The following is a 14,514-nucleotide window of genomic DNA, read 5'->3' as shown; positions in this document are numbered from 1 at the left end:
CCCTTCAAGAAGCCTGGAGAACTATTCCTGAAGAGTAAATACAGAAATTAGGAGAAAGCTTGCCTAAGAAAGTTCGGGCAGAGTTGAATAAAGATGTTCATACCAAACACTGATCTAGCTGTACAAACGCCATTTTTTCCTTTATATAGTGCAATTCCAAAAAAGTTTGCAGAATAAATCCTAGTTCTCCTCGCAAAATATAAAGAAATGAAGAGTGGCTTTGTTTTTCAGAAAAGGACAAACATGGTCATTTGTTAAGATGGTTAAAATAGTGAATGTTTAATTTCACAGGACCTCGAGCGGTTTTCACAACGTGACACTGACATGGAAGCATATAGCAGCAGTGTTGGACAGATTCCAGAAGTACATAAGGAACATTTTAAAGTTTACTTTTTCTCCAAGAATTCGACCATTTGGATAAATCTGGGAGCTAGATATTCCCTGTTTTGACATTTGTGAGATAAGAGCAGAATTGTTGACAGCTGAGTTTGTGTTACTGACACATGCAGACAGAAACAGGAAGATGTTTATAGTACACTTAGTATTAACTGAAGGTCATGTTGATGAGTCTATCACCTTCACAAGGGAGATTAACCAGCCTGAAGCCCGGCACCGAGAATTATCTAATATTTAGTACGAAGAATGTCTGTGAGGTAAACTCAGTGCACGCATCTTGTGTTTTTACATAAACTGTATGTGATGTGCACTGAGAATCTGCAGGTCTCCACTGCGAACTGCGCCAGATTCTGTTTAAAAAGACTTGATTTGGTTCTTGTTCTACTCCCTGCTGTTCGTAACAAAGTCACAGTTTCTTCCAAATTGTAAATCGAGGTCAAGTCTCATTAAGTCACATTCATGCTGTCCCTTCCTCTCTCTCATTGTGATCAAATACAAAAAGCAGCAGCAAACAAAGTGAAATCTCATTTACGCTAACATTACATGTCCGTCTAGAACTATGTCTCTTACCATGAGGATGTTACTTTGATGCACACCAGCTGCATACGTTGCTGTCCAAACTAACCCCTGAAGCATCAATGCTCCCTTCAGCAGCCTCCCAAAACAAGACAGTGTCTGCAACACAACTAAAGCTGCTTATAAATGCACAGAGGAACATGACAAATAGTCCAAGACAGGTAGTCCTGACAGGAGTGAACAGCGAGGTGAGGCACACGAAAAAACAGCCTGATTCAGAGGACGTAATAGATCTACTGTCAGACACTGCTGCATCAACAGTCACATTTCAAATATTTGGTTGTAGTGTTTACAGTACAGCCTCTACTTTTGTTGCTGCTTATTTGGCAAGTAGTGACCAGGTAGGGCGAGGAAGCTCAAAGATGGCGACTCATTATGTAAAACCATCCATGCAGCTAGGTACACATTGAGCGTGTTCAAGTGCATCACCTTGAAAATATTTAGCACATGACTGGAATTTGAACTTGAAAGATGAAAAGAGCACACACAGTCCTGTTACTTTCAGAGTACAGCGCTGATTCGATAAACCTGAGTGCTGTAAACCACAGTCCTGAAAGGAATATAAAAGTATTCATTAATATGTGCTTATGTACACCTTGATGCTTCCCATGCTGATGCCACGGTATTATCACATAATGCTAATGAATGTGGTTATAAACTGAAATTAAACCTATATGCAAAGAAAAAAACAAAACCCCAAAAAACCTCTCAAACAACTACCGAGCTCAGGTATTTAAACATGGAATTTTAACACAGCATACACAGAATAGCCTCAATGACACAAACAGCTGTAACAAAACAGTGCCTCAAAATAAAATGCCTCAAATATGTGAGGCATGAGCATGCATGTGGGGGTTTTACTGATGCCTCCTATTTCACCCTCTAAATGCTCTAATTAGAACATCTCTTCTTCTCCACTGCTTTTTAATACCTGCTGTTAAGGAAAGTACCTGCTGCACACATGCCTGTGGGTGGGTACACACACACACACACACACACACACACACACACACACACACACACACACACACACACACACACACACACACACACACACACCAATTAAAAAAAAGTAATATGATGAAATTAATATATGCCTGAATGCAGTCTGTGAGTTCACGTTATATTCTTAAGAAAAAAAAATTACGTATCTCTGTTGGGACCAAAAATTGGAATGTTGCTATACCAACTAACAGCCCTTATGAGGACAAAATGCTCGTGCCCACGAATTTAAAGGCATTTTTGAGACCCAAAATGTAGTTTTAGTGTCAAGGTTACAGTTAGGCTAAACCTGACCGTAACCTAAGGGTTAGAGTAAGCGGCTAAGGAAGGCACTATGTCAATTAGATGTCCCACTAAGATATGAAAACGCAGTGTGTGTGTGTCTGTGTGTGTAAGAGAGATGCTATTAGCTGAACAAAACTGGACTCTGTGATAATGATAAGCTTGGCAGCCTGCCAGGCAGACAGATAATACCACAGTAGTTGGTGACTGAGTGATTTCCACCAGAGGCCATTTCATCTCAGCAGCAGTCGTCAGCCTGTAGGCCAGGTCTCCAACAGTGGTCACGCAGTGATCCCAGGAATGTGAAAATAAATGTTTTTATAAGGGGTGAGCTGTAATGATAGGTAAACTGCTCATTATATGCCTCGTCTACATATCTGGCATCAGTGCTCCAGTTTCACTCACAGGTAATGACAACTTGTCAATGAATAAAATAAAATAATAATAATAATGATAATAAAAAAAAAGAGTTTCCACTATTTGTAAATATAAGTCATGAAATCTAGCAATGATAGTTATAATTCATATAATGAGGTAAGGAATACTGGAATATGTTTAAATTAAAACATTAAAGTCCACAGCTTTTCCATCAGTATTTCGTTTTCTTTCGTTGCAATTTAACTTTTAAAAATGTATTTATTTGTAATTCAGTGATCCTGAGCATTTTGTGGCTTATAATATTTTTGGGAAAACGAATGATGACAAAAAGGAAATATCCTTATTATTGGTGTTATTACTATTCATGCACATGGTGAGAGGTACTGTTTTGTTGTTGTTTATTAGTCATATTGTTTGTCATGTTTGTTTGTAAGTACACATAAATTCAGGTACAGATGTTTTGGTAAATCACTGATTTGTACATTAATTTTTCATAGGCATGAATTATACACAGATTTGTGCCCACGCGCTGTTAGTAAATGAGGCCCATTGTTTCAGTCTTGTGGTTCATTTTGAAAACCTATACGATGCTGCCATGTTTCTTTTAGAAAGAAGAGGTTTTCTGATGGACACACTTTCAAACAAGCCAGACTTTTTCAGTCTTTTTCCAACTGTGCCATCATGAACTTTAACATGTTAACTGAGGCCTCACAGTCTGAAATGTTGCTCTTGGGTTTTTTGCAATTTCTCTGAGCATTTCATGTTTTGACCTGAACATTGTGTTAACACACAGTTATATGGTCCAGACCAGCAAACTACCAAAGCCTCTGCCTTCATAAGGCACCTGGCTGCTAGATTCCCTCTTAATTCCTGTGGAAGCACATTTCACAGGACTGTACAGAGTCCAGTTTCAAGTTACTTTCTTTGTACCCATTTGTAGATTTGGTCTGCAGTTAGTAGGTCATCCATCCTCATTCATGCACATTTTCAAAATAAACCCAGGCAACACAACAGATATGCATAGTAAAACATACTGAAAAAGGAAAAAGAAATACCTTACTGCTAAATGACCAGCAGTAAAACCAAACTTCCACAAAACCTAAATTATGCCAAACCAGATGCAGAAAGTCAAATGTTTTTATACTTACGGTAACTTGAGGTCTCTTTGTTTGCGTGTTTTGTTTTTTAGACACTTCATACCAGATGGGTTTGCAAATTGCTAGGTTTACTATGAGACAGGAGGAGACTCTTTATAGTCCCTGCTTCCTCTTAACAACTTCAGAAAGTCTGGCTCCTGAAAAATGTTCAGAAGTTCAGCCAAGAAAGACACTGTGGGTTGTTTTTTTTTGTAAGTGATGCAGCGGGCGCAGTGTTTTGATCACAAAGTGGCTATTTTGCCCCAAGTTTGCATCTTCTGATTATGCCTGCTGTTGTGCATGTATGATAACATGTAGCAACAGCCAACAAGATCCACTACAATTATTTAGTGACTTTACTTATACAGCAGTCACCAAGACAACAGCTAGATTTCACTTTATAATGCATGGGAACCAGAGCAAACAAAGCAGTCTGTCACGAACACACTAAAAAGCACATCCACGCATGCATACATGCACACCTCCAAAAGTGATTAAACCCAGCAGGAGTGCAGGCCTCAGCACTCTTCTCCCTAGTTGCTGACAGCTTTGGTTCACATGCTTTGTGTGTGTGTGTGTGTGTGTGTGTGTGTGTGTGTGTGTGTGTGTGTGACCAGCGACCCCCAGGCACAAGCAAGTCTTTACATGACACTAATGCTTCTGTCTCTGTCTAGTCGCTGGGCACACCAGGAATCAAATCAAACACAGATCCAGAATCAACAACTTGATGGAAAAGATCAGGTAAGATAAAAAGTGTTTAGGCATCCGGCAGCGTGTTGGAGTGCAAGAGTACCTCTCCTCCTCTCTCGCTCTTGAAGGAGGCGTAGAGAAGTAAGAAGGTGCAGGCGGTGGAGGTGATTGTGGACTCCAAGCACCAAGAGGTCATACTCTGTGAGGTGAAGCAGATCCTGGAAAATATAAGCAAACAAAAACGTGCATGTAAAATCAACCTGCTCTAGAAATAGTGTTGGATACTGTATCTTAAAAATAAATACTAAACCGCTGAAATGTTTCAAACTACCACAGGCTACGAAGTTCTGTGGAGCAGTCGACAGCTTTCAGCAACTTTCTGCTCAGCGTTTCAGTTTGTTGTTGGGGCAAATTAACCCTAGAAACTGCATCCTTTAATTCAAGGTGTACAAAACAAACAAAGCTGCATTTAACCATCGTGAAGTTAAATAGTCTGCATGTTTTACTGTGAGATGATGTCTGGATCATAGATGTGAATTCATTTTTTCAAATAAAAATAACAGTTTAAAAATATACTATGTTGTCCCTGTATCGTATCAGTTACATATTAGGTTCAAATAAGCTGTGTCCCAGCCTACAGTAAAGCATTGACTTATGGTTTTACTGATATTTACACTTTTTAAACACAGGTTTTGCATAAACTGAGTCTAGAGGACTCATTGGACCCTCACACAACTAAAATTTCATCTCAGTTTGAACAGAGTTTCATTTTCAGATAGAAGACAAACATGGTTTTTGCTGGGTTGGGCTACAACATACCTGCAGAATACCGTTAATGCAAAAATATAATTCCCAGTTAATGCATCCAAACCAATCTAACAGACCTGCCGTCAATTCTGAAATGAATCTCCTACATTGTCATTTTTTTGGTCAACATTGTGAAAAAGGCAACTGTGGCAGGAATGAGGCATGGCGTGACCACAATTCTGCATTCTCCAACATATTTTTTTTACGTTTGCGTTCTAACACACTTCCACGGCTGCAGCTCCCTAGCTGCCAGCCACACATACCCACAAAGACAACATGACAGGACCCTACACCAAGCTGGCGAGGCGTGACTGTGATGCCGTGCAGGTGCGTCCGCCTTCCCTGCCGCAACAATTCTACTTGTGGTTTTACTGAGGTCATAGTGGGTGGTGCTGGGGTACTGAGCAGCAGTATTTTTACAGTCTGTAATATTTTGATCCTTTTGTCTGTTAGAGAAAAGTCAAAAAGCAAAACCATTTCTGCCACTTTTAACTGGATTTTAACTATTCCAATACTTATTTAAAGGCTCTTATTGTCATTCCAGCAAATATTCGCATGAGGTGAAATTGTATTTTGCACTCAGGTGCTTGTTAAGCCCAACAACAAGAATAAAACACATCAAGAGCAATAAATACAAAAATACTGGCAGGCACCAGTGCTGCCCCTCAGCCTACTAATAGATGCACGTATGATATATATTTGAAGATCCTAGATGACTTCCATCTTGAGTTATGGCATTCACAAGATTTTCAGAAAGCAGTGCATAATAAAAAGGCTGAGACCACAAGTGACCTCTTATCTTCCAAAGTGTCATCTCCACCTCTCATCCTGCTGCTGTCATTACACTGTCTTAACACACACCCTGCCACACTTCCACACTCGCTGTGTTATTAACTTACATGACCTTTGAAGTAGAGACCTACCAAATCTTTGAACCATAACCCAACCTTCTATAGTACGCTTGTAACCAAACGGAAAAAAGAAACCCACCCAAAAAACCCCCACAACACACACAGACATGTACATGTGACACAGTGTGTCATCACACGCTGCTCTGAGCTCAGACCAAGGGCTTTTTGTTCTGATTGCTCAACAATATGACTATTCTCATGGCTCATGACAAACACTGCTCTATTTAGACTCTGAGCATGCAGTGGGCACCCATGAATGTAAACACACACAGACAAATTAAAATCACAGTGAAAGGGCGCACAAGCACACTGCAAGTAAGAAACTGCTCACCTGCATCCACAAGTAGCCAAATACATGCACACAAACCAACTCTGCCTCATCCGTGCACAAAAGTGCACACAAAGGAGGAAACTGTTTAAAAAAAAATAACCCTGAATGGGAAACGGAAACACACACACACACACACACACACACACACACACACACACACACACACACACACACACACACACACACACACACACACACACACACACACACACACACACACACACACACACACACACACGAAAAACAAAAGGGAAAAAAAGAAAATTACAAGAGATGAACCTGAGTTTATCAAGGTGCGTACAACACATGTGACAGATGGTCACTGGGCTCAACATGCCTAAACAGCTCAATAATAACATGTTGGCAAGTCAAGAAAGATACTACATTTGTTCAGCTCATCACACACACACACAGTTCAAGGTGTGTGCATGAGGGGGAGCGAGAGAGAGAGATAAGTCTTTCTGTCTGTCTCTCTCTATCTCAGAATCTCTCCCTCCCTCTCCTGTCTTTCTCATCTCAGTCTGCATGGAACAGCAAGTTGACATGTTTTCTTTTTTCTCTGTTGTCCACATCACGCAGAGCTGAACAACAATATGAACTCCCATACCAGTCCTGTGGAGAGTTGACATAGCACTTGTGGATGTTGGTTTTGCCAGCGTAAATGTTATTTCAACAATGAAGGTGCAAGTAAATGAAAAGGCAAGCAGAGACGTGGGGATGTTTCCGGACATTAAACATCTCACTGTGGCGCAGTGATCTGGAATTTTTTTAAATACTGCATGAATCGATATTTTTGGTAATAAAATGGCCTGTTGAATTTAAATGTCAAACTCTTTGACATTTGAATCACGTGGCAGAAAATTTTAAAAAAGCAGCACTTCTATCTCCAGTGGAGACACAGGTTAAATTATAAGGTGGGGCTGAGAAAGACAACATCCATGTTCTCTAACTAAATGCTGTACGTTAACTGTTAACTGTAGTTTTGTGGATAATCAAGAGAAATCAAGAATCATCATCACCTCAAAATCTATAATACATGCATCCATTCTCTTCCTCTTATCCTCTCAACACAGAGACAGACAACCATCCACACTCACATTCACACCTATGGACAATTTAGAATGACCTGTTAATCTAACCCCACTAACTGCATGTCTTTGGACTGTGGGAGGAAGCGGAGAGAACCCAAGCAAACATCCAACATCCAGGCAGATATTAAAAAAAACATTACTGCAGCAAGAAGTTTTGGGTTTAACGTGTTACTATAATCAAAGTACATACTTAGAAAGGATAAGAGTGTGACGGTTAAGTGCTAACAACATCAAGTACAGAAACAACCACATTATATTGCTAACACAAAGATAGCAAAGAACCCAGAAAGACGATAAAGCTGAGTTCATGCTAATCGCAGTCCAGCACCCAGACGCTGAACTTCAACAAAGGCATTGACATACAGCCAGACTTCCATTCTCCATTTCTACCTGTGCATGTTTCTAAAGTAGAATCACAATGGCTTTAAAGTCTATTAGGGATGTTTTCATGTTGTGTTGTCAGCTTTCTTCTTATGTAAACCCTAAAAGAAAGCTCTATGTGCGTCTACATTAGCAGAGAGATTTGTGTTGGTGTGTGGAACTGTAACCCAACCTTTATGTTATTAGCTGGTAATTACATGACGATGCATTTTAGGTCAATTCACGGAGTAACGAGAAAGTAATGTAACTAGTAGTGTAACAAATTACTTTCTCTTTAAGTAACATACTGCAAGAACAGTAAGAAGTAGCATGTAATACATTACTTTTTTGGAATAATGACCCCAACACTGGCAAAGGCTGTGTTAATGATGTTAGTTTAGTTAGGTTTGTTTTCACAAGCATGGATGGCTCAGAGGCACTGAACCTCATGTTGTTGTTCTAATATGAATAGGAAGGTTAGCAACACTGCACTGACTTCATTATGAATGGAGGATGGTCAAGAAAGAGGTAGGGGATAGTTCTTAGTTTTATCCTCCCATAACAGCAATTACAGTGTAACAAGAAGTGCAAACAACTCCTCACCATCACCTTAAGTATATATGTCAGACCTTACAGAGACTTTCCTTTACACTGAAAAAAAAATACACAGTGTACATCCTAAAGCATTAGCTACATGTAGATCTACGCTCAGAATTTCATCCATTTAATATTGAGAAAATATTTCACATAACAACTTATATCTACACTCTTTCATTTAAACGTGACTAGAATAGCCTTTTCTTGCGCAAGCTTTCTTGTATTTTCTCTATTATGCCTTCACTGTGCACAGATGCATTCTGGGTAAACATTAGCTAGAGGTAACGCAATAATTCATGTCTTATTGGCTCATGAATCTTGTCCCCTAGCCAAAGGCTGTGTACCATTCAGCATGAAGTTGGGTAATGGCTGAACAGCCTCCACATCGCTGTCCATTCAGGCCGGTGATGAAGTTTTATAAGGCTGCTTTAGTAGTCAGTCGTGGGAAACTGCCTTAATAACAACCACTATTTCAGTTGTTGGAATGCAAACATTGTGTGACTACTTAAAAAGGTCAGTTCATTCAAATTACAATGTATTTATCACTTACAGCTCACGGGGACAATAAAACACCTTTTATATTATTACTATCAATCATGTCACTTTCTCTAGAGAAACAAAGATGTTGTGCCCTCTGTATAGGTCTGTATAGATCTTCCAACTTAAATTAACTCAACATCTGATATATGATCATGCAAATCTCATTATCTGCTCAAACAACTGTTTTTAATTTTTTTTTTAAATGTCCTCTGTAGTTCAAAATGTTTATCCAAATCATCAGTGGAGTCCTTTTGTGGTTCTTCTTGTATTTGATTTGTTTGTTTGTTTTTTCACCCAACTTAGGACAAGACCTACCAAAACTAAAAATATATACGTAAAAATGATAAAAGTATTATATGTCCTTTAAGCTGGCTCATACTGGAATGGATTCACTTGTCACACATTACTTTGAAGCCGATTGCCATTTGGTTGCCTAGGTAACCGATTCGGATCTCTAATCAGCGGTATCCCGCGCTCTCATTGGTAGCAATTTCAGTCATTTTTGGCATTTTTATACCATGTCTGAATACCATAGTTAAAATGATTAACAATCAACACTAAAACACTTCTAAAGCGTTGGCAGGTTAACTACCAACAGAAAACCTTTTCTTGAGCGCTAGAAAATGATGTTTACTTTCCAGTAAACATCATTTTCCTCAAGAGGTTTTCCTCTAAGCTTGTTGTTTTATATAATTTACAACAGCTTCACGAGTCATTTAAAAACTCGGATGCTAAAAAACATGTGGGTTGTGCTGCTGTGTGCGCACATGTACTTGTATTACCTCTACGCCATCATATTCCTGCTCCAGTGCTGTGCAGTACTGTGGCAGTCCCAGCTGACTCAACCATCGGGAAATAGACTGATGCTTCATGGTGACAGATCAACCACACAGATGCAGGCAGAGTTGACTCTTTCGGAGACTGAAACACAATTTTTTTTAAAAAGATCGAGAGAGAGGGAGAGAGAGAGAGAGAGAATATGTGTTTAATGAGCAGTTAAACATATAATACAATAATACAATTAAGTTGCAAATTTTAACACTACAAGTTGCCTATTTCAGTGTCGGATTTGGTGCTGTATGCAGTTTCTCACACATACACTAAGATTAATCAGTGTTTCTCTGCTTAGTGACCTTGTGTAACTAATGGCTCTGGAATTTGCCAGTTAATTATGAGCTGGACTGAATGGTGCAAAAGACTCGCAAACTATGATAAATATTTCCCAAACTAATTTCTGTGTGTGCCTGGATGATATCCGTCTGTATCTGTATGATATTAAACTGACAACTTTTCTTCAGTCTTACTCTTTATTGGTCTAATGAGCTGTTAGCAGTATCGCTACAGGACACCCCAGAGCGATGATGTCTCAATCTTAACTGATACTGATAATGCAAATCAAACTGTCTGTGCCTGTGCTGCCAGGGCCAAGATACACCCTGAAATCATTTTTAAAAATGAACATGATACTGGGGAATAACGCTGATATAACCAAAACGCCCTTACCGATTACCACCACACATCATTTTATCTGGAAGCCCAAGCTAACATTCACACATGAGCACAAGTCAAACATATAGTCAAACATAATAAAATGCATTCAGAAAGTATTCGCTTCCCTTGGATTTCACATTTTCTTATTTTGGAGCATTTTTGGTAACCTGTGTTCAGAATCACTCAATTCAGAATAACTCAAGAGCTCAATAGGAAACATTTGACTGATGAACAAATCTGTAATCGCTCTCTTTGCTGCACATCATTACGCTTTTTCTTTTTGAAAGCTAGTATCATTGTGTATCATCTGTGTGATCATATTATTTATATATTGTGTCATGTAGGTGGCAGAGTACATATGGGGTGGTATTGTGGTTCATGCATGTCTGTGTGTGTGAGTGGTGGCATGTCACATATAAAGACAGAACATCTAACAGCTTGTCAAGCAACGACGGAGTGACTGAGCACACGCAGCGACCCCCACCCACCCCAACCAATCACATTAAGTGACGTTATGAGGATTTACATTTTATCAGTGACATCCCCAAAGGTTGTCAGAACCTACCAACATCAACCAATGCTGGGATCCATCATCCATATTAATCTAACCTGTGTGTGCCATTATATAGATTAGAGAATAAGAGTCAGTCACGCAGTATAGGGACTCCATTCAGTGTCTAACACCATTTCCAGTTCAGCCCAATAGAGGTCATTTGAGAGAGTAATCTCTGTATATTACTCACCAGCATATATACAGTACATACTCTACACAGTGTATATTATAGGCATCAGAAAAAATATTCACTCCTCCTTAATCTGGATACTGAAGGAAGTTAACTACTGAAGGGATAGAAAAAAATAAACACTACATTTAACGCTCAGAAACATTTGCCTCACCTTCATTCAGCTATCTGGAGACAGGAGGGTTGCATTTCTAATCTGCTGACAACCAGTAATTAACTGTAAGTAACAATGTCAAGAATATTTATGTTTATTTGAATGTGACTTATCTGTTTGACTTAAGTTTGACTTATCTGACTGTTTTAATTCGCTTAATGCGCCTTATGGTCCAAAAATACGGTAATAAACTCCAAAAACAACTGATTGTACGTTTAAGGCTTTTTGGATACGTCAGCAAACGTTAACACTGAGTATATTTTTTCATTTGTGCAAACATCATATAAAAAAAAATGCTGTCAATAAAACTAGCCAATACTTATTTGATCCGGATATAAAATTCTCTATATGGCCATTAACTTACAGTGAAAGCATTTCTGTGCAAGCTCACCTATTCTCTCTCTGTGTGTGAGTGCACATACATACACAAATCCACAGTCATTCACTTTACTGTCCAATTTCATTATGGTATTATACTGCCGCTGCAAACACACACACTAATATAACTAATCTCCGTACATTATTCGTGAGTTGATCCATCAAGCTGTATTGTTTTCCTAAACATTACTCCAAGTCAATTTTATGAGTACAACTGTGCCACACAATGCAACAAGACACTAATGATGATTAAAGTCAGTAAAGGACTTGTATCACAAAGTAGCCCTATAGCATCTACAGACACAGCAAACAAATTATCTAAATGGCAGAGCTTCCTCGTTGTCAGTGTCCATAGTCCACAGTTGTGGTGGTGAGGGGGGTGTGCTCCACTCTGACACTGGTGAATACGGTGCGTCTTCACTCCAATCTTCAAATGCAGGGTTCGTGGCTGGATCTTCAGAGACTAAAGATTGCTCAGTATCCCTGGTACCAAGTACCAAATATGTACCAAGTTCTGTCACTCTGATGGTTGATTGAGCAGAAGGGCTGGAAGATGCCATTTTCATGGAGAATTTCAAGCCCAACAGATGGGAATTACCGTTCTTTTCCAAAGTTGCAGCTGCTAGAGACACAGTGGCCCACTCTACGGTTTTTGAAAATTGCTGCCACACCTACCCGCACCCTTTAAGATCAACCCACTTCCAGATCACGCCCCCCTTCTGTTATTTTAAAAAGAAGACCGCCGTCTCATTCCTTCAAACCTTTTTTTTTTTAGCTCAACAACAGAGAGAAGTATGGCCTCTACAGCCCTGCGCCACCCTGCGGAGGAGGAGGAAAGTTCTGCGGACGAGGGCACAATATTACCTGACACGCGCGGTTCCTATCGCCCCTTGGAAAAGCCGCAGCAAGCGGACGAGCTTGACGGTTGGGCATCTTCTTTGTTCATCGATACCGTGAAAACCGCGGTGTATCATCTTGTCAACCTAGTAATCAACAAGTACCTCACTGACGAATGCAACGGTTGTATGTCCGATCAACCCCGCCAGAAACAGCACGAGTGTACGCGAGTGTTGGAGGATGACTTTTACGCTGAAAATTATTACAGCATCAGAAAAAGACTCCTCACCCCTCGTTTCATTCCATCCATTCAACGGCTGCTGATTGCTCGCAACATCAAAATGGACGACGTCAAAGTCTGCATGGTGGCGGAAACTCTCTTGCACGAACTGAAATCGGAAAGGAAAGTCTTTGACGCCATCGCCGAGGCATACACCAAACTGGTAGGGTTGGACATGGTGAAAATCAGACAGCTACGGTTGGTCGCAGAGTGTTACAAAGGTGGCTGCTAATTTTTTCTCTGAAAGACTGATTTTTTTCCATTCTTAGAACGTGTAACCAACATTTTACCAAACCATGTATTCTACATTTAGTGCATTTAAAAAGAAAATGTACCCACGTAACCGGTGATGAATTGTGAAGTTACAATTCTTTTCTGAAAAAGCATTTTTATTTTTGTATATAAATAAATGTTGATGTTGTGCTATGGGATTGTATGTTTCAATTTTACTTATAATGTACCAAATCACTACAACAGGCGGCTCAAGACGATGCCATCCAGAGTAAGGATCTTGTTAGCCACAGTGTTTCTAAGATTTTTACGCCCCGTTACAATAACCTCAGTTCTATCTGAACTTAGAAGCAGAAAATTAAAGCTCATTATGTGTCTAAGACATCCCGGCGGTTTAACCAATAAAAGCGGGTATCATATGCATAGCAGTGAAAATGTATGCTATGCCTTCTAAAGCACGTATAATGTAAACAAAACTGGTCTTTGCACAGAAGCCTGTGGAGCTTCATAATTAACCTCAGTGTGTGAAGAGGACTCTCCATTTAATAATAGCTGTAATAACATGTTATGGCCAACGGTGTTAAACGCTGCACTTGGGTCTAGCAGGGAAGATTTCAACATTTCAATATGAATGAAGGCTGAAAACTGATTAGATTAATGTCTGATGATCTTTTCTGTGCTTCTTCAAGTTTGTAACACCAAACATATTAAAGGATGATATAAGGTTCATAGGAAGAGTTTAATTAGACACACATTTACTATTTTTCTTTATACTCTTTCTTTCTTGATGTTTAATATGCTTACTATCAGAGGAGAAAATGACCCTTGTGTAGTTTAAAAACTTTTTATTTAATCAAACTGTAATGTTGTTGAACTCTGACGGACGTGTCTTTTAATCTTGTCAACAGTCCTTAATCACCTAAATGTGCCATTTCTCATCTTGTAAAATGTTCCCTCTGCTTCTGTTGCACATCTCCCCGGACACTCTCTGCTTCACCTGTCCTGTGCAGGTGGTCCAACCCCTGCCTGCCTCCTTAAACTGGGGTGTTTAAATCTCTTTACCTCTGTTGTGAACTTCACACAAAGTTTGTGGTAACAAAGTCAAACTGAGGAGGATCTCGTTTGAAAAAAAACCACACAGTCACGAGACAAAATAAAAACAGACTGCTCAAAGCAGAGCCCTCGCAGCTGGTAGTACAAAAACACAGTGACAACATGCGTATTAGATACCCTCAGTGCCAAAAGCATAAATATGAAAAAGGTGGGATCACCAAGAATATCCTAAAAACGGCGTTGAGGTGGG

General features: G+C 39.6%; 1 protein-coding gene across 1 annotated transcript in view; it reads right to left on the bottom strand.

Annotated features, from left to right (window-relative positions):
- Positions 1–14,514, bottom strand: part of bcar3 (BCAR3 adaptor protein, NSP family member) — a 79,784-nt gene that overhangs the window by 55,980 nt on the left and 9,290 nt on the right. Inside the window, exons 3-4 of the mRNA XM_076875674.1 lie at positions 9,880–10,018; positions 4,564–4,678 (exon numbers count right to left, since the gene is read on the bottom strand). Of these exons, the coding sequence (XP_076731789.1) occupies positions 4,564–4,678; positions 9,880–9,969 (205 nt within the window). The 5' untranslated portion in view covers positions 9,970–10,018. The remainder of the gene's footprint in view (positions 1–4,563; positions 4,679–9,879; positions 10,019–14,514) is intronic.

The sequence above is a fragment of the Maylandia zebra genome, linkage group LG17, assembly GCF_041146795.1.
Source record: "Maylandia zebra isolate NMK-2024a linkage group LG17, Mzebra_GT3a, whole genome shotgun sequence".
NCBI classification, from domain to species: Eukaryota; Metazoa; Chordata; class Actinopteri; order Cichliformes; family Cichlidae; genus Maylandia; species Maylandia zebra.
Note: the sequence above shows the minus strand (reverse complement) of the source record. Positions and strands in the feature narration are given on the sequence as shown.